Source organism: Musca domestica, unplaced genomic scaffold, assembly GCF_030504385.1.
Source record: "Musca domestica strain aabys unplaced genomic scaffold, Musca_domestica.polishedcontigs.V.1.1 5, whole genome shotgun sequence".
NCBI classification, from domain to species: Eukaryota; Metazoa; Arthropoda; class Insecta; order Diptera; family Muscidae; genus Musca; species Musca domestica.
Window position 1 is genome coordinate 26,909,130 of NW_026712346.1, and position 21,715 is coordinate 26,930,844.

Genomic DNA, 21,715 nt, shown 5'->3' on the forward strand with positions numbered 1-21,715 from the left:
GTCCTGGGCTTCTTTCGCTTCGGCAGTCGCGTTTCCAAGATCTTTGGTTTTTCTTACTCACCTGAAGATGCAAAAATAGGCTGCTTCGTTGATCTAGACTCCTGTTGGCCACGTTACAGGGACTGCAATGCGTTGCTGGTTTGTAACAACTACCAACAAAACGCACGTCGTTGGATCGGTAATTCGTTACTGGCTCAAAAACAACCAGCAACATTGCGCAAGTCTCTGGAACTGTGATGCGTAAACATCTAGCAACAAAACGCACGTTGCAGGGACTGTAATGCGTTGCTAACATGTAAACAACTAGCAACAAAATGCACGTCGTAGGGACGACGTGCGACTATCCCCCCTGCAACTTTCTACTTTCCTTTTATAATCCAGTGTAAACAACTACCGAAGTCCTTTAACCGTGTACGCAGGCGCATTGTTGCTAGTTGTTTACAAGTTAGCCGCGCAATGCAGTCCCTACGACGTGCATTTTGTTGCTAGTTGTTTACATGTTAGCAACGCATTACAGTCCCTGCAACGTGCGTTTTGTTGCTAGATGTTTACGCATCACAGTTCCAGAGACTTGCGCAATGTTGCTGGTTGTTTTTGAGCCAGTAACGCATTACCGATCCAACGACGTGCGTTTTGTTGGTAGTTGTTACAAACCAGCAACGCATTGCAGTCCCTGTAACGTGCGTTTTGTTGCAACTTGTTTACGATTTAGCCACGACGTACGTTTTGTTGCTACTTGTTTTGAAGTTAGTATCGACGTGCGTTTTGATTCTACTTTTTTACAAGTTAGCATCGACGTGCGTTTTGTTGCTACTTGTTTACGATTTAGCGACGACGTACGTTTTGTTGCTACTTGTTTTCTTAAGTTAGGATCGACGAGCGTTTTGTTGCTACTTGTTTTTTTCCCCGATAAGCGGACAGTGGCTACAATCGAAAATAAAGGGAAATATAATTTTTCTTCCAATTAATCCAGAATTGCCATATATTTACTAAAAAAAGATTATGTTTACTAAAAAAAGATAAAATATAAATAATTTCCGCTTATTACCGGAACTAGACACGTTTGTGTGGCCGGAAACGAGCGTGCGACTTCTGCCATCACACTACTAAGGTAGTGGAGGCTGTGCCGAAGGCCAGTTTTCTTAAAGAAAGGAGAAATTTAAGTGGAGGGGGTACCGCTATACTAGTTAGGGAACATATAAAATGTGAAAGAGTACCACTTGATTTGGGACCCATCGAGTGTACTTGTATTAGGATCTCTAGGGCCGGCGGGTCACCAATGTACGCAGTGGCTATGTACTGTAGGCCAGGGTAAAGATTCGATATAAATAGCTTAGAACTACTCGGGGATTTAGCTAGGTCTGGGGAAGTTATAGCGGGGCAGACCTTAATGCTAGACACACTAGCTAGGGGAATGCCCAAACATGTGCAAGAGGGAGGACAGTTTTAGATTTCTTAATCGGCTGTCCAGACTTAAACGTAATACCCACAGATGGACCAACCAGAGTAGATATTAGATCACAATCTTTTATCGACATCTGTTTGGCTTCGTCTGGTACCCATGTGGATAATAATGGGGGGCGAGGTATTGCAACTTTAAATTGCAGTTCTGACCACAGGGCATTAAGGATGACGGTTTATGGGGACGAACCTATACGTAGACCAAGACGGACTTTCTTCGACTTTAGAAGAATGGACAAAAGTCTATTCAACAGGATTTTGGCAGAAGGGCTTCCCAACTGCCAACTTCCTATAAATCGGAATGTTACTCATTCCGAAATCGATGCCTGCATCAATGCCACGAGCGAGGTTTTCCGATCCGCCATGGAGACCGCTATTCCAAAAATTTATTTTGGGAATAGAGGACCTCGTAGACCTTAGCCAGAAATACTAGACCTAATCCGGCAAAAGAAAGTCTTACGCAGAAGATTATATCGTACACAAAACCCTGAAAGGTATATAACTCTTAGGGCCGAAATTTGCAACGCGGATAGAATTATCCAGGGAGCGATTTCGGAATACGAGTCAGCTCAGTGGGTTCAATTCCTCAGTGAAACCCAGGTGAACGATCGTATATACGGTAGAGTTAAGGCTGCAGCGGGTATTAGTCGCTATGCCAAAACTCCAGAACTCATCGGGATCGATGGGGTTACGGCAGTCGTGTTTAGCCAAAAGGCTAACATGTTAGCGGATGTTGTTCAAGGACAATCCGATGCCGACGATATCACTCCTTTTAGCAACACTGTTAGAAGTGGTGACATTTGCAGATAACTTAACTGCAGATGGATCCACAATAAGTGAGGAAAATGCATGGCGTAGAAATAAATTCCTAAAAGCTCCCAATATTGGAGCAGGACTGAAACGAAGATCTAATCGCAAATCTGCAGGACCGGATGGAATCCCTATCTGACAGTCAATTTGGCTTGAGACAGGGTCATTCAACATCACATGCCCTGATGGTCTTAGGGGACTATGTGACTAAAGCTCTAAATAACAGGTATATAACTATGACTGTTAGTTTAGATATGCATATTTAGAGCAACTCTCTGAATACTTCCAAACCTGCATTTAAATGCCGATGAGTGCGAGGCTATAACCTTCAAAAGCAAGAAGAAATGCCTGTACCAAATTCATATTTTGGACCTATCACCGTGCCATCGGCGGAAGAGAAGGTCTGACTGTAGAAGATAGGTTATTAATCTATAAACAGATTATTAGACCAATAATTGCGTACGCCTTTCCTATTTGGTTTGGGATCTCTTCCCACCAAATGGAAAGGCTTTGCATATGGGAAAGACGAATTCTTAGGACCTGCTTGGGCTTAAGGCCAACGCAGAGTGAAAATGGGATATGGCCAATTATAGGCCCCCGAGTAGTTTAGTTACACTAGATGAAGAAGGTCTTCTATATAGAGAGGACACACTCCTCTTCTATCATCGCAGGTTCGGCTCGCTAGACATTGACGACACTGTCTACCAAACAGCCCAGTAACTGGTGTAACGCCCTTTCCTTGTATATACTGTATGTAGTAGCATGTAAATTAGTTTAAGTTTAGTTTTAATATAGTATGTAAGAAATAAAAATATAAAACTGTTAGAGTCCTCTTTTTTACACATCTTTTTTAGGTGAATTATTAATGTAAATTTATTGTGCATTTAGTTTATTGTTTAATTGAATTAAAGGTAACATTAGATATGTGACCCCCCTTGTTGTATTAATTAGATAAACTTAGAAAAATAATAGCTATGCAAAGTAATTTTAAGCCATAGACTTAAGAAATATTTTTAGACAATAAGTTATCAAATAACTATGTTTAGAGAGAGATTGAAAAAATAAACATGAACCGGAAAATACATTAGTGCTCAAACAGTTCGTGAAGTGATAACTGAAATAAACTAAAGTGAAAAAATGACTGGTCGTGGTAAAGATAGTAAAGGCTTGGGAAAAGGTGGCGCTAAACGTCAGAGGAAAGTGCTCCGTGATAACATCCAAGGTATTACCAAGCTATTATACGTTTGGCTCGTCGTGGTGGTGTAAAACGTATATGTGGCCTGTTTTACGAAGAAACTCGTGGTGTTCTGAAGGTGTTTTGGGAAAACGTTATTCGTGATGCTGTCACCTACACCGAACATGCTAAGCGTAAAGCCGTCACCGCTATGGATGTCGTATATGCTTTGAAGAGGCAAGGCCGTACATTGTACGGTTTCGGCGGTTAAAAAAATTCTTGACGCAATTTGGAGAAATCTTTTTTACAACAAAACAATCAGTCCTTTTCAGGACCACAAAACATATCAAAAAAGAGATATTATCTTGTTGAAATCTATTTTTTAATTAAAATAAAGAAAAAAATAAACACTTATCTTAGGAAATAAAGGAATTTTAGAATTTTTATTAAATTTCGTTTTCATTTCATTTCGTTTTAAATGTATAAAAATCAAAGAAAGAAAAAATATAAATACTTACCCGTTTCAATTTTCTCAAGAATATTTTCACCGAAACCATTGTTTTACCGAGGTCTCGTATTTTATTCCCGATCATAAACATGCCGTCGGCAACCCACATCGCTGAACACATTTAGTTGCTCTTCTTCTTTTTCGTATAATATGAGTATAACATAGCGTCGCTTTACGTATGTATTGGTATTATTTAGTCGATATTACTAAAGAACAACCATGCTGTGGCAATAAAGGAATTTCGTTGTGATTTTGGACTTTTTTAATGAACTTTTTCCAAACTTTATTTTAAAATCGTTGAAAATATTTATTAAATAGATCGTTGACTCATTTTATTTCAAAAAATCTCATTAAAAATTGTAAATTATTCACTAATAATTTCCTTTAAAATTTTACCGAACATTTTTTTAAAAATTGAGGTTTATTTAAAAATTCTTCATTAAATGAATTTTATTTTATTTATGTTAAATTCTCTTATTCAATTTTCAATTAATTTGAATTTAATTTTTCATTAGATTATTTTTTAATAATCACTATTTCCTTTTATTTAATGTTATTTTATTTATTTCCTTATTATTAATTTAAGTTTTTTCGATTTCGTCAAAAGCATTCTTCATTTTCCTAAAATCTATTTATTATTCTAAATTCCTTTAATTTATTTGCAAATATTTTCATACAAATTTCTTTAAATTTTCATTAATATTTGCCTAAATTTTTACAAATTTTTTTATTTTATTTTAATTTAATTATTAATTTACGTTATTCTATTTTTCTTTGTAATTATTTTGGTTCATTTTAATTTTATTATGTTACTTTTATTCTATTTTGTGTGCCATAGCACCACAATGTACTTTTATTTTCAGGCATGCGTCGATTTATTTCCACCACAACACTATTCTGCCGCCAAAATTCCTTGCAAATCATCTACTTTATGCCTTCCCGAAGAATGCGCCGGGTGCGATTTTTTCACATAAAATTACTGCGAGCCACCACCAACTGCCACATGCTTCTTCATTTTCTTCTTCTTCTTCATAGTATACATACTCATTTGGTGGCGCCGCGATCTCTCTGTCTCGCTCTATTCCTGAAATCATAAGAGACAACAACAACAACACAAATATGCAACTGAGAACGAAAAACAGTTATTCTTCCAACGTCTCATAGAAAATTATTGAGAATTTTTATTTTTTTCATACAAATGTTGTTTGAGGGCATTCTTTCTTTTTTGAAATATTTTTTGTCGTCCTGAAAAGGACGGATTGGTTGATTTTTTTATGGAATTATACGATGGTCTGTATTCTTCTTCTTCATTCCATAATACCTTCTTTCGAGATAATTTAGGCTTTCTTTTCGGCTTGGATGTTTGGCAATACACCACCTTGGGCAATGGTAACGCCAGACAGCAATTTGTTGAATTCTTCGTCGTTACGGATGGCCAATTGCAAGTGACGGGGAATGATGCGAGTCTTCTTGTTGTGACGGACAGCATTGCCAGCCAACTCAAGACTTCAGCAGCCAAATATCAATGACAGCGGCTAAATAGCATAGTTGCCTTTGCGCAACAGACGATGGATACGACCGACGGGGAATTGAAGACCGGCACGATTGGAACGGGACTTTGCCTTCCCCTTAGCTTTACCATGACCAGAAATTTTCACTTTATTTTAGTTTTGAACACTTCACCTAAGTACTGAAAAACACAAATGATAAAAAATTGACAGGTTTTTCAGGTTTTAAATTTGCCATTTATTTATTAATTTATTTGGTTACATTTTGCACTTAAGTGACTAAAGTAATATTTAGTTAGATTACACATATTCTTGGTGCTCAGTGGCACATGAATCTACGATAGTTACATTTTTGTTTTTCTGTTACATTTTGGTGTTAACAAAGGATTGTTATTATTATTATTTATTTTTTAAATTGAATTTCATCACATATATGGTTTTTTGCCCAAAAAATTAAAAAAGACCATTTTTAAAGATTTCTTATAAACTAATTTTATAATTAAACTTATACTAACTTCTTGTTCTAACTACTTATAACTAACTATATACAATGTGTACAAATTACTGCTCCATATTATATAGTGTCAGTAGTGGGATCAAATCTTGATCTCCTTCTGTGATAATAAATTAATTTATCATTTTGGTAAAGGATACCTGTTTCTTTTAATGTAAATAATGGTATTGGTGGTAAATGCTTTCTAGTGCAGAGTACTTCAAAATCTTCTACATTGTTAATAAAGTTCTGTACTGTCATATTTTCACTCTCTCTGTGTTTCTCAAAACAAATCTATCATAAAAACATCTATTCTGCTAAAGTTGATGGCGTCATAAATGTTTCTGTTTGATGGCTTTCTAATTTCTCCCAGACAATTTGTACCAGCTCTTAAGCCTACAGCTGCACATATTGCCTTCCTTTCGAATCTACGTATCCTTTCCATCTGAGCTGAGGAGAGATCAGCCCATGATGGAAAGGCATACGCTATCGTGGGTCTTATTATTTGTTTGTACATTAATAATTTAATGTCCGAGGTAAGACCTCCTTTAATTCTAAATATTTTTGATACATAAAATAGGTTCTTTTGGCTTTAGCCAGGACACGATCTACATGTTTGCAGAAATCAAAGTATTTATTAAATATTACCCCTAGATATTTAATTTTGTCTGAGTGCCCTATGACTTGACCATAAATTTTTACCCTGGGTATGTGTCTTCTGAAACTCGGGAAAATTTGTCTTGCTTTACCACTCAATATAACAGCAAGGCATTTTGGGACGTTTAATTTTAGTTCCCATTTTTTAAAATAGTCACATAGCTTTTCTAGATATTTATTTATTTTCCGCTAATGACATCACCTGCATATGTTAGTAGCAGACCTCCTTCAGGTGGCCCAGGAATATCACTGATGAATATATTGTACAACACCGGGCCCAAAAGCGATCCCTGTGGGACACCTGAATGAACCGGGTGTTGCTCAGATACATTATCTCCGACTTTAATTCTGAATTGCCTATCCTTTAGAAAGTCTGCCGACATCCTACAGAGTTGTTTGTCAAAACCAAAGGATTGTAATTTATAAAGTATATCTTTTTGCTATACTTTATCAAAGGATTTTTTAAAGTCTAGTGTTACAGCCATAGTACCCATCTTTCTCCTGTACTCATTTGTAACATAATTTGTAAATGCTACAAGGGCATGTGAAGTAGAATGTTGTGGTCTAAAGCCGAATTGGCAATCTCTTAGAATTTTGTGTTCTTCTATGGTATGTTTAATTTTTTCAAGAAGAAAATATTCGTAAAGTTTACTAAATGGGGACAGGGCAGAAATGGGTCTATAATCTTCACAATATTTACCATTCGTATTTGGTTTTTTAATTGGTATTACTAAAGCTTTCTTTCATTTGTTTGGAAAGTAACCGATGTTAAATGCCTGGTTAAAAAGAATAGCTAGAAAATTGCATATTGCACTTCCAGCTTTTTTTTATGGCTATATCCGGGATCCCATCTATTCCACTAGATTTTTTGGAGAATCTTTTTTTTAATTGCGTCTGATACGGCTGTGGGGTTGAAAAATCCACCCCCAGTCCATTTATCTTCATTTCCTATAACTCCATCCGCTGCAGTTTCTTCTCCAAAACTTACCAGGGGATTGTGATCCTCTATTCCCTCCACAGCTTCAATTAAGAAGTTGTGGATGGTAGAGTTTGTTTCACTATCCCCTATTTGCTGTATATATTGAAGATGGTTAGCCAATAATTCGGCTTTTTCTTCATCATTATTTATGGGATTTCCTCTATCGCTAAATAGAGTGCTTATTGGTTCCCTTTGAATCAGCCCAGCAGCAGCTTTCACTTTAGAAAATGTGGAAGGGTTTACTTTAATTTTTTCTAAATGGGATTTGTTGGGATTATTAATTCTTTTAATATTAATACCGAGGTTTCTAATATCAGCCCTGATTATATTATATCTGCCTGGATCAGGTGTTCTGTGTAGAATTTTCTGTAATCTTTTTCTTTCCTTTATTAAATTTATAATATTATTTGGTAATTTACCTAAAATTTTGTTTTTTACAAATTTGTTTTGGTACACACTCTCTTCTATTGTTTCTTTAAATATGTTGTTTAAATTGTCTATGCAGGTGTCTATTTCAGTAATTGTTGCATTTCTATATATTGGCAATTCATGTCCTAATAGTCTGTTTTCTAGTCTTCTCTTGTATCTTTCTATGTTAATTTTTTCATAATTACAGTAGGTCATTATATCTTTCGGTTGGATATTAATATTAATTATTATTTCAGCGGCCTTATAATCCGATTCAAAACCATGTGTTGTTAACAGGCCATACTCTGTTCTTACAACACCTGGCATTATTATGAAGAAATCTATGTATGAATCTTCAACTCTGTTGGGCCTTGTGTGTCCTGCTGTGGGGCAAATGTTTAAATTGGGGCAACATAAGAGATTTTCCCTAAATTCACAACCCCTTTCATTATTAATGCTTCCTCTCAGTCTCTGTGTTTCGCATTTAGGTCACATCCAATGACAATATCATTGTTTGCACCTAAATTTTAAATTTCATCGAGACTGGAGGGTCTAAAAGAAGTTTTAAGAGCAAGATACATAAAAATGAATATTATGTGCAGGCCTTCTGTCTTATACAGTATGATTCCACAAGATTCTATGTTGCCTGTGTTTATCGTTATTTCTTCATATTTATATGAACTTTTTATGAGTATGGCTGTTCCACCTCCTTTTTTTCTGCCCTACATTGTCGATGAAGTGCATATTCCTCAATCTGTAGTTTATGTCCATAAGACATTTTATGTTCTGCCAGTAACAATATATCTGGCTTATGTTTTTTAATGAAATTGTTTAAGTAATGTCTTCTTTCAAGAGACACTACAGAATTCACATTGAGAAATATGCATTTCACCATTTATACGCTTTAATGTACATCAAGAGACCCAGTATAGCAGTGGATTTTCCTTCTGCTGCCTGATTTTTATGACATTGTTTTTGATAGTTTTCAAGATCAGTTAACAATTCTGTCATGTTTTTGCCAAATGAATTTTTGCATTCATTTGCCAAAGACATCGATAAAAATGCAGGTCCTCTGTTGCCTTTTGTGTTGCTGTTGTGCTCCTAGGCTGGGTTTTTTCACTAGCAGCTGCTGCGTACGATCCATACCTAGCTCCTAATATCTTTTCAGTTCTTATTTTATTTGGTTGCTTCTCTTTCCTCTTTCCTTTCTCGACTTTTCCTTAAAATGGGTAATCTGGTTGGGCAATCACGTGCACTAGCAACATGTCCCTTCATCTTTCAATTTACACAATTTTTGCTCCAATCCCAGTATCACTTTCCTCAGTCTTTGCATAAAATTAAGCAATTACCCGCACCATGTTGCACGCTGCATTTTACACAATTGTAAATCATGCCAAAGTTACTCGCAACATGCCCTGGTTTTGGCAATTTACACATTTGATATATTCCCTTCCTTTTGCCTTTTTAAATACTACGCAACGGTCTAATATTCTATTAACTTTGTATAGCTTCTGAATTTCTGTACTCCGCTCTAGTCTAACAATCCACTTATCAGAGCCTATTTTCGCCGTTTTTTGAATAATGATTTTAAAATTTAGATTTTCAAGAAATTCTTTCACTTCTTCTATTGTATACATGTGAGATAGTCTTTCAATTACCACCGAATATGGTAGTAGTTGTTTAGGCGTGTGTTTTGTGAATTTTAATATAATGTCTGCTTTCGATTTCAGCTAATTCTGCAGCCCAATCATCTTTGCTCGTTGATGTCCCAGACAGTATCGGCGTCTTGCCTGTCTTTAACAACGCTCGGCTTGCGTGTACCTCTGCTTCTGATGAATTTTGCACTGATATTGTGCCACCTTCAATGTCCATTAATTCAGGATATGATGTACTAATTTCATCTTCATATACAGCCAGACGTTTTTGTAGGACTTGTATAATTCTTTTGTAGCTGTTTTCTTTAGAAGCTGCTGCTGTAAGTTGCCTTGCAGAGTGCTCTTGTAGTTTAGTAAGTCTACTGAGTTCGATTTCCAGTGCTTGTTTGCGAGACTCAATTTTATTTTCAGTCATTGTTTCTTCGTAGCTGCTATTTCTCTTCTTCTTCCTTTTAATATGGATGAATTTTGTGTTTTCATCTGCTTCAATAGGTGTGTTTAATATAACCTCGTCCACAGTGTACTTTTACTTTGAATTGCCTGCAGCAGACAATAATTCCTCCTTAACAGAAGACATGCCAGCGGCTAAAATTCAACGCCGCCGACGGTATTGTTCAAATTGTTGAAACCACAAAAAACAACAAAAATTTTATCTCCGTTTTTTAGAACGAAAATTTTATCTCTTTAATTTGTGTTTTTTTAAGACACTGGCACTTTTCACTTTATTTTAGTTTTGAACACTTCACTTAAGCACTGAAAAACACAAATGATAAAAATAGCTTTTTTTGTTTTTTTGGCTACAGCCATTTTTTATTGAAGAACAATCTTAAGACTAAACAGAATGGCTTACTGCTAAATTGCTTACATAACTAAACGTACATCAAGTTATTTTTTACAAAAACAATTAATTAATTACAGGCCAAAAAATTCAACATAAAAAGGATTAATCACTTACAAAAAATCTTAAAGTTATATCTTAAATCTAAGAACTTATACTAAAGGAAGGGAACTTAAGACTACTATTTACATATGTACAAATATCTACTGCGCCGTGTTATAAATGGTGTCAGTTATGTTTAATGTATTAAACCGTCTATGATAAAACATTAACTTATTTTCATTATTGTAAAGGAGGTTCTGCTCATTAAGTTTTAGCAGAGCTACTGGTGGGAGGTGTTTGCACACAGCTAATGTATCTGCATCAATATGAAATTCCAGGGATCCTTTTAGAAGTTCGTTGTCAACAATCTGTGCCGTCTCAAGAATCAATTCTTTCCAGTTCAGCCGCGTGGTAAATTACCCTACATGACGGTCTTCGAAAAGATCCATTAGGTCTTATGATGCTACCCATTCCTAGACAGTAAGTCAGGACAGACCTTTCCCATCGCCTAAGCCTCTCCATCTGACTTGAAGATATTACAAACCAAATGGGAAATGCGTAGGAGATGATTGACCTTATTACCTTATTATTGGGGAGTAGTTTTATTTTCTTACTTAGACCACCGTTGTGTATCAAAACACCTTGGTAAGCAAAGTACACCTTTTTGGCCCTTTTCAAGATAAAATCTACGTGTCTAACAAACTGCATACGTTCACAGAAAATGACTCCAAGGTACCGTATTTTGTCTGCTAATTTTATAGTTTCTCCTCCTATTTTAAGAACAGGGTGATAGGATCTAAAGTTAGGATATACTACCTTAGATTTTCTCCTGGAAACAATAGCTGTGCATTTGTTCAAAATCTAATGTTACCGCAATTGTACCGCATTTCTGTTGAATCCCTTTACCACAAAAGATGCAAAGAGAGAAAGGGCGTGGGAAGTGGAGTGTGCCGCTCTAAAAGCAAATTGGCAATATTTGAGGATTTTTTCATCTTCGACTATGATTTTTAAGTGTTTTAGTATGAAGAACTCGAATAACCTGCCAAATGCGGATAGCATAGATATGGGCCTATAACTTCCAAACTGATCAGGTATTGCACCTCTTTTTAAGACAGGTATTACCATGGCCTTTTTCTAGGCCGCAGGGAAATAACCTAGGTTTAGGCAGTGGTTAAATAGAATTGCCAGAAATCCAAAAATTACAGCAAAAATTAAAGCAATGTCTGGAATTTTGTCCAATCCACTAGATTTTTTTGTGGATCTACTGGCAATAGGGCTTTCAATACCACCAGGACGGATGAATCCGGCCTCCTCCCATCTAGCCATTCTGTCAGATGCTGAACCGTCCGCAGGGAAAGTTGGACTAAAGCTCTCCAAGGAAGACCGGTCGTTCATCCCCTTGATAGCTCGATTAACTAAGCTTACGAAGGACTGATCGAAAGGCCTATCAATAGGGCGCAACACGTCCTGCATATGTCCAGCGAAAGTTTCAGCCTTTAACATATCATCATAAATAGGATCACCATTTAGGTCCTTCGGCTCATTTACCGTATCCTTAGATTTTAAGCCGGCCGCCGCCTTCACCTGGGAAGAGGTTCGGTTGTCAACTCTGATATCTTCCAAAAAGAATTGATATCTTTCGTACTCAAATATGCGAATTGAGTCTTCAATAATTCGATCTACATTATTTATGTCCGATCTTAGAGAAGAAAAGCGGAATGGATCATTTGATCTTCTGAGTGTTCTGCAAATTCTTTTACGTTCTCGAATGCAGCGCATTATTCTCGGTGGGAGGTTACCAAGAGCCAAAGATCTGACTTTTAATTTTGGGACCGACTCATCAATAGCAACATCAACAGTTTCAAGATTTTCAACAGCAGTATCTAATTTCTGGATTGAGAAATTTCTATCTACAGGAAGAGAGATATTCGAAAGTCTCTCTCTTATTTTTCCCTTAAAACTGTTGGTATTCATCCTATCAAAGTTGAGAAATGTCGTAACTTCTCTTGATGCCAGCTCTTCTAAAATGAGGACTACCCCAACTGATCTGTGATCAGATTCGTAATCGTAAGCTTTAGACAATCTGTAGCCGTTCTCCAGAGGTAGACCAGGAGTTCACAAAAAGATATCAATGAAAAAGCCAGACGCACCGATCGGCCTAGTGGGAATGTCAGATGAAAAAATTTCAAAGTTAGGGCAGTCAACTAGAAAATTGGCCAGTGCCCTGCCTCTGGAGTCAGATTCTACCCCACCCCAAGACGGGTGTTTAGCGTTAAGATCCCCACCAATGAAAACCTCTCCTTCTGACTGAAGGTTTATCAAAGGCAGAAGATCAGAAACTTGAAACATGGTCATCGGTTTGCAGTAGAGACTCTTACAACACAGGACTCAATTGCCCCTGTAGAGATTGAGATGCGACTGCAACGGAAATTGTCTTTAATCAATATCGCAGTGCCACCTCCGTTACTCCTGTATTGAATAAAGGGGTGTAACCATCAATTTTGAAGTTATGTATAGGTCTTAATGTATGCTCGGCTAATAATAATATTTCAGGACCTCTATCCGTGATAAAGTTTTGCAAAAAATGCCTCCTGGATTTGCTTAAAAGTAGGTCCAAACGTTTTGGCCTTTTCACATTTTGTAATGAAATCTGTACTAAAAAATTGTATTATATTATTATTGTTGGTCTCAGCGGTTTATAACAGACCGAGACGGATTTTCGGTCAGTCTGGAAGTAGAAGGAGGTGATCTGGCATTGCCTCTCAAAGCCCGAGAAAAGGAAATACAAGCTTTAGTCGAGGCCAAACGTTGCGAGCGGGCCTCAGCCTTAGCTTGAACATCTGCGCGGTTTTAGGCTTTTCTGGCAAGTATAGTCGGTCGCCTAGGAGAGACACGGGAGGATGCCGTATGTCCAACAACTCTACAGTTCACACAACTGACAGGCTGTGGAGGCTGTTGACAGACCTTACCTGTGGTAGGATCAATGTTTTCTACCAGTATCTCCTTACCCTTGGATGGAATGGGGCATTTGTAAGAAGGGTGGTTTTCCAAACACATATTGCACCGAGGGGGCATTGTGCAATTATTCGAAATATAACCAGGCCTTTGACAATTGAAGCAAATTATGAAATCACGACCTTTGTCTTTCTTAATTTTGATATCGCAATCCAAGATTCTGTTCAGCTTATATAGACTTGCAATATCAGAAATTTTTGTTACTCTAAGTAACCATTTATTTATGGAAATGCTGCTTAATCATACAATCTCCACTGGGAATAAAACATTATTGCGAAAAAAGTCTTTAACTTCATCACTACTAAATTCTTCAGTTAGGATTTCAATAAACAACATATAGGGCAACAACGACCTCGGCGTATATGTGTGAAATTTATAACCTCGCTCTGTTAACAAGGCCCCAACTTCCTCATATATATTTAAGCCCCTAACCTTATGAGACAGCACAGACGGACGTAAAATCGATATAGAGAACTCACCTGAACGGTATCGTTGGTTGAGGATCCCTGAAATTTCCTTGACACTCACATCATATAGGGAAAACGCCGGCATAGATTTGCCCGTTGACTGCTTGGTGTTCAAAGGAGGCACTTTACCCCCAAGAGCTGCTTCAGCGGCTCCACATGTCGAAATAGATGAATTCTTGGTCTTCTTTGGACAGCCAATATTTTGGGGAACAGTTGTTGTTTTTAGAATTGCATCTTTGTGAACTGCAACGTCTATATTTGCCTTTTCTGGAACAATATCCATCGCCATACCGAGGTCTTCGGCCACCTCGTCAGCCCAATCATCCTTCTTTTGAAAATTGGCTTCTGAATTTGTTGGCATTTCATCAGCCTTGTCGAATATGATGTTTTGATTCGGCGAATTTAATGTGTTTTTATTATGGGTATTGACCATTTGAATATCCAGTTTTCGTCGGAGATGGGCTATGGTACGATGAAAAGCCATTTCCCTTCCATATGCCAAGGAAAGTTTTTGTACAGTTTCTACTTGGTTTTGATGACTTAATCCAGGTTTGCCATAAGAGATCGATTTTCCTCGTGGGCTATTGTCAGATCCTTTTGTAATTGTTGAATCAAAGCATTGAGTTTCACCGATTCAAAATTTGGATCACTGTTGCTGCGCTTCTTCTTACATTTCCGGTATCTATCGGATATCACAACCTGATATCCACCGCTGGTTGTGCCATGTACTTTACTTCAAAGGTTTTCGCAGCACCGACCTTTTGCATGGCAGCCACCAACTTAGTGGATGCATACACCTTTTGTACTGCACTATCGATGTGAGGGACGGTGTTACTCTTCAGCTTAACTGCTCCATCGGCCGACATGGTAATTTTACAAAACCACTAGATGACGAGCCGACGGGCACTCTAGGTTGCATAATGAACACAGGAGTATGATGTCGCCTTTTATAAATCAGCGCCAAAGAGTATGCTTTATTTTTACATTTTTAGCAAAGCCAAAACAAAGCACAGTCAAAATCACTCTTTCACAATTTCTTTCCGATAGAGAGCCGCACTGCACAACACCACAATACAAAATGGATAAAAATTGCCAGACGCAATGTGCTATTTATACTTTTCTCACACACACATTTCTTCAATAATGGGGTGGTTTGGCTTGTGTGTGCCTGCTAGCTGTGACTACCTGAAATTCTTGTCGACTACAATCTACAAATTCTGTATAGCTGGCCGTTTTGGTTATCAAAGAAGGAAGCATCTGCCACCCGCAGCTCTACTAAAATTACGCGACGAAGGATTGCTCTACGATGATGAACGCCTAATGTACTACCATCGTAGGTATCACAGATTTGACGCTGACTCTGAGCCTGTCTACAACACAGCTCAGTAATAATATAATTGTAAATAGATTAGGTTAAGTTTATATAGTTTTAAGGTAGATTTAAGTTTTTATTTTATTTTATTTTTTTTGTATTAGCCTTTTTTTAACTTTTAAGGCATATCTATACCAACGAATGTTGTTAAAACACTAAATTAATTTAATGATTGCTTAGCATAAAAATGCGGCACTAATATAATCTTAATATCGTAGTCTCCTACATTGTAAGCCCTATGGCAAAGGAGAATGTTTACTTACTAACCTATTTTATACTGTAGCCATTAAGTATATAATGTATAATCTGACAATTTAAAACAAATAAATGGCAAATTTAAAAGCAAAAAAAAAGCAAAAACCGTTTTGGTTATCATTTGTGAACAGTGTTAAAAGTGTTTGTGTGATTCAAAAAAAAAAATAATAAGTGAAAATGCCTCCTAAAACCAGTGGTAAAGCAGCAAATAAGGCCGCCAAAGCCCAAAAGAACATTACCAAGGGCGATAAGTCGAAGAGACGTACCAAGCGTAAGGAGAGTTACGCTATCTACATTTGCAAAGTGTTGATGCAAGTCCATCCCGACACCGGTATCTCCTCGAAGGCCATGAGCATCATGAACAGTTTCGTCAACGATATCTTCGAACGTATTGCCGCCGAAGCCTCTCGTTTGGCCCACTACAACAAGCGCTCAACCATCACCAGTCGGGAAATCCAGACCGCCGTCCGTCTATTGTTGCCCGGTGAATTGGCTAAGCCCGCCGTCAGTGAAGGTACCAAGGCTGTTACTAAATACACCAGCTCCAAGTAAATGTCTTGATATTTTTCATTTTGCGTCGAAATACTACCTTAAAAGGCCGTTTTCAGGGCCACAAAAAACATTTCAAAAGAGATCATATTTTTGTTGAAACTACAATTAATCATTATTTAGTAATAAACGAATAAAATTCCATAGGAAACATAATTTTCTCTATACAATGATTTTTCCATGTATTCAGCTAACTCGAATATGTACCTTTGTTTAGCCTTTGCTTGCTTGGGTTCTATGCTTGCTTGTGCGATATGCAATAACAGGCATCGTCGTCGTATATGTGTGCGTGTGTTAGTGGTGATTTGCCTTGCCGTCGTTGATCAATATCGAATGGGCATCATGTATGTGTGAGCATTTTGTTTCAGCACAACGCCAAAGCAACGAAATATACAGCTGAGGCAGACATTTTCAAAAGAAAAAATTTATTGATGGAAAATGTAAATATTTTGCCGAAATGCCATATTTGGATGAAATTTGTGAAATTAGACAGAGAATATAAAAATGGCAAAATTTTCATAATTAAGTAGAAATTATAAAAATTACCAAATTATGGGGATTTTTGAGAATTGTGACCTGTTGTAATTAGGAAAAATTTTAAATATTTTATTATCTTTTATGACCTGGGTTAAAAAATAAACCAGTGGCGTCCATGATTATATTGGCTCAATTAAATTACCTAATAACAACAGTAATTAGCAAAAGTAATTTTTTCCCAAAATCAAACACGTATATAAATTTTTTATTTTAGGTAACAAAAATATACCATAGCTGTTGAAAATAAATATTTGTCTCATTTTTAATTATATTTGTAGCCCTGAAAAGGGCTGTTAGATAGTATGTTTTCGAATATCGAATATATTGTGGAAAAAGTAATCTTTCTGGGAAAAATTACAAATTACATTAAAGCCGCCGCTTTCTTAGCATCTGGCTTCTTTGCTGCTGCGGCCTTTTTGGGGTTAGCAGCTGCAGTTTTTGCCTTGGGTGCCTTTGGTTTAGTGGCAAATGCTTTGGCGGCGGTCTTTGTTGGTTTAGCTTTTACTGTACCGGTTTTCTTGGCAGCCTTTGCCTTTGTTTTGTCGGCCTTCTTCTTTTCAGCGGTCTTCTTGGCGGCAGAGGGTTTTTTTGGCAGCTGACTTCTTCTCACCAGCGGCCTTTTAGGGGCGGCAGCCTTCTTCTTTTTGTCACCAGCGGCTGGGGCCTTCTTCTTCTTTTCAGCAGTCTTGGCTTTGGGTTCCTTGGAGGTCGAAGCAGACAATTTGAATGAACCAGAAGCACCCTTACCTTTAGTTTGGATCAATTTTAGACTGCAACGGCACCTTTCAAGTACTTCTTGATGAAGGGGGCCATTTTTTGGGCATCTACTTTGTAGGTGCTGCCAAGTATTTCTTGATGGCGGGCAATGATGAAGCTCCACGTTCCTTCAGGGTCTTGATGGCGGCATCAGCCATTTGCTGGGTTGGAGGGTGGGTAGGGGCAGCTGATGTTTTCTTTGCTTTGGCAGCGGCTTTTTTCGGTGCCTTTTTCTCAACAGCGGCATCTGGGGAGGCGGTGGCTTCAACAACGGCGGCGTCAGACATGGTTATTCACTGTTTGGTTTATATTTCACTGTTAACACAAATACACTCACAAATTTATGTGTACTATTATTTTTGTTAGCAGCGGCGGTGCTTCAAATGCTTCAAATTTATTTATTCCAAAATCCATAAACAACATTTCAATAACTTACGTCTAACAATAGGTCTTAATATTACTTAGCATATTAGTATTTTTCTGAGTCTATGTCTATTATACATGCATATGTTGTACCAGGTATACAAACATATCCGTAATACTAGTTTTATATCCTTATTCAATATTTCTCCAAAAAAAAGGAATCATAAAAAGGAGTTCATAACATTTTTTTGTTTTTACTTCAAATTAACTTATACTAGAGAAATAAATAATAAATACTTACAAAAGAAAAGAGCGCTTCATCGTTTACTGTTCGGTTTGGTAAACGGTGTTTATAATATGGAAGTTTTGTGATAGAAATGTAGATTATTGTCAATGTAAAGGAGACCTTCTTGGTTCGAAGTGCCAAGGCTACAAGGAGCATGGTAGTTTGATTCCACAAGCTGTTCTATACTACTATTTTTCACTAAACTCTCTCGTATTATATTATTATTCAAACAACGTGCATTTTCTAGGAATTTTAAGGTAGATTTCACTTAAAATACATCTATTCTGTCAAAGGGGGTGTTTCTGTACACTTCACTGTTGTGAGGCTGCATCCATATCCCGTTTTCGTCCATTTGGGGCCTCATACCAAGACAAGATGTTAATTTCATTCTTTCCCACTGTCGAATTCTTTCCACGCAGATGGGAAGTATCCCAAGATAATGCAGTGGTTAAATAATATAGCAATGGTTTGCCATGAAGTACTATCTGTGGATCTTAGTACTATGTTTGGGATACCGTCCGGTCCATTAGACTTTTTATTTGACCTGCATTCGAGTGCCGAGCATATACCTGAAGGAGATATAAAATTGTGCTGGCGCCACAAATTTGGATTATTAGGGGTGCTATTATCAGCAGAAAAGTTAGCTGAAAACTGCACAAGTGGAGAACTGATATCAAAGGCTGAAGTTCCATAATAATTGTCTCTGTCTGGAATGTTATGGGAAACATCAAATTTTTGTGTGGTGACAATGAGGTCATCATTGTCATCGCGCAGGTCGGGGATAATACCGCGCTTTACCCCAGCAGCAGCTTCAACCTTATTATAACCCTATCATTCATTTGGATACTATTTAGAAAACTCGTCCATTGAGTAGTTTCATACTCAGAAATAGCGCCCTGAATAATGGTGTCCAAGTTTCTAATTTGGGCTTTCAAAATATCATATCTGCCCGGATCTCCCGTGCGATATAATATCCCACGTAGTCTTTTTTCTCACTAATAAAATTTAGGATGTTTTGTGGGAGCTTACTTGGGCCTTTTGGTCCAGGTACAATTTTGGGTATAGAACCATCCATTGCTCTTTTGAATGTATCAGTAACAGTGTCTACACATTGGTCTATTTCTATTAGGCTGACATTTCTGTCATTGGGGAGTTGACAGGAGGGTAGTTCCTCGGAAAGAATAGCATTTAGTCTACGTTTATTAAGCCTTCTAAAATCGTAAAAAGTACGGCGATCCCTACGTTCTGGTGTTATTCCGCTGACTTTCATTTCAATGGCTAAATGATCGGAATTGCAGTCCAGATTGTCATCGATTGTGATACCAATAGAGCTCATACAAATATCAATATAAGAGTTGGACCTCGTTTAATCCTTGTTGGTCCATCTGTTGGTGAAACAATCAGATCTGGGCACGATAATAAAAATTCATTTACAATTCTACCCTTGGGGCAAGTAAGATGACCACCCCAGTTAGGATGTCTGGCATTTAGGTCAGCACCTACAATAACATCTCCATTTAAAGAAAGGTGCCGGAGAAACTCTAAGTCCCCACTATCAAGGTCATTTTGTGGTCTAGGATACATTGACACTAGGTACACGTATTTCCCATTATATTATACATTTTGACACAAGTGCTTTCAATAGTACCTGAATTTATTGCTATTTGTTCATATTTACAAAAGTTTTCGGAGAAATTAAATTTTTCTGAAGAAGCTTTGATAATTTTCTCTAAAAATGTTTTATACCTTAAAAGTATAGATTTCAGGCTATGTTTTGAAGAAAAATTGTAATTATCACTTACCGTTTATGAATTATAAACGTTTAACTTGACAGATTATAAAATGTAATCACAAATTTCCAACTAAAATTTAAAAAAATCGAATTTTTTATGAAAAATTAATTGAAAATTCTTTTTGAAAATGTAGCCTGATATGTTTACTTTAGGATCAAAGAAAAATATCGATGAAATTTCATATTTTACTATGTGAAAAAATTGAAATTATTATGTGGTCTATGACAGCAGAAATCCTCTTGTTGGCATAATTTCAATGAAGAAAAGTTTTTCTTGAAATAAATTTGAAAGCTCAAATCTTAAAAAGTTTTATAAAAATTTCTTAAAAAACATTTCAGAATTTGTATATTTACATCAAAATATAACATTATTCACAAAAAGTCATAATTTACGGGGAAAATTTACAAAATCCCCAGAATACTTCATACCACCAATGTACAGGCATTCACTGACAAACGGTTATGCATTTTCATTTTGCAATATTTATTATGAAATTTAACTTAATTTGTTCTAAAATTTTTTTGAAACCAGTCTTAAAAGCCATTTTCTACGTTATTTTGTGAATATTTTTTTAATTTCTTTGAAAAATATTCCCAAAAAGAAATTTCTCTTTACAGCCAAATATCACCTAGAACACTTGGAAATGTCATGAAATTAATTGCGTTTTAAATAATTGTTTTTCGATCAACTTCAAAGGTCATTAGTATTTCATTCTATAATACTTTTAATTATATTTCACATCAAAATTCCCAACAAACCAATTATTTTTTATCGGGCAAAAATAATTTTGTAAATCCATAGGGAGAAAATTCATATTCAAATATCTTAAAATGCGTATAAAACATTTAAAAACTTTGCTGAAAAAGAAAAAAAAAACATATTTCATATACATCATTCCTGAAAAAAATTAAATAAGTGGGGCAACATGTTATCTGGAAATATTTAAAATTCACATGAAATAATTCGTAGAAATTAAAGGCAGAGAATTTTTTCGCGCTAAATTGAATAGTCCACAAAAAAAAAATAAAAAGGAACGAATGGAGAAATAGACAAATTTCGCGCCAAAAATTATGAAAAGAGCACTTTTTGTTAGCAAAATCTATGTGGTGGTTGTTTTTATGAGTCATAGTATATTTTTTAGAAAGGGAGTACAAAAATGATAATAATTTTGCAAATTAAAATAAATTATCAATATGGATAGTTGAATAATTAAAATAAAATTTAAAAATATTAAAATATTCGACCAAAAAAGTCAAAATCAAAAAAAAAAAACTAGTGTCGAATATCAAAAAATATATCTTTATTTTAAAAATTGTTAATAATTGTTGAAAAATAATCAAAGCCCTAAATTCTTTTTACTTATTTCAAAAAATTGCAAAAAATTATAGATTGAGTAAAAAATATCTCTTTTTTGTAAAATATTTGTGGTCCTGAAAAGGACCGATTGTTTTGTTGTAAAATTGTTGCTTTTAAAACGTCAAGAATTTAAAAACGTTCTCCACGAATACATCTGGCCAATTGGATATCCTTAGGCATGATTGTGACACGCTTAGCATGGATGGCGCACAAGTTGGTATCTTCGAAAAGACCAACCAAAGTAGGCTTCGCTGGCTTCTTGCAAGGCCATAACAGCAGAGCTCTGGAAACGCACGTCGGTTTTGAAATCTTGAGCGCTTAACACCGCCGGTGGCTGGGGCACTCTTATGGGCAGCTTTGATAGCTAGTTGTTTTCGGGGAGCCTTTCCATCGGTCGATTTACGGGCAGTTTGCTTAGCACTTTACTAGAGAT

At 36.4% G+C, this 21,715-nt stretch overlaps 2 protein-coding genes and 1 pseudogene across 2 annotated transcripts; 2 read left to right on the top strand and 1 right to left on the bottom strand.

Moving 5' to 3' along the window:
- The first annotated feature begins 3,408 nt into the window (after positions 1-3,408).
- On the top strand, positions 3,409-3,724 carry LOC131804863 (histone H4-like; annotated as a pseudogene).
- Positions 3,725-15,269: 11,545 nt separating this feature from the next.
- On the top strand, positions 15,270-16,286 carry LOC131804860 (histone H2B-like). The gene has a single exon (XM_059128113.1). It carries the CDS (start codon positions 15,820-15,822, stop codon positions 16,192-16,194), a length of 375 nt encoding a protein of 124 aa, XP_058984096.1. The 5' UTR covers positions 15,270-15,819; the 3' UTR covers positions 16,195-16,286.
- Positions 16,287-17,089: 803 nt separating this feature from the next.
- Positions 17,090-17,771, bottom strand: LOC131805092 (histone H1-like). Its single transcript, XM_059128338.1, has 2 exons — positions 17,557-17,771; positions 17,090-17,498 (listed from the first exon to the last, which is right to left on the bottom strand). The coding sequence occupies exons 1-2, from the start codon at positions 17,769-17,771 to the stop codon at positions 17,090-17,092; spliced, it is 624 nt and encodes a 207-aa protein (XP_058984321.1).
- Positions 17,772-21,715: the final 3,944 nt, after the last annotated feature.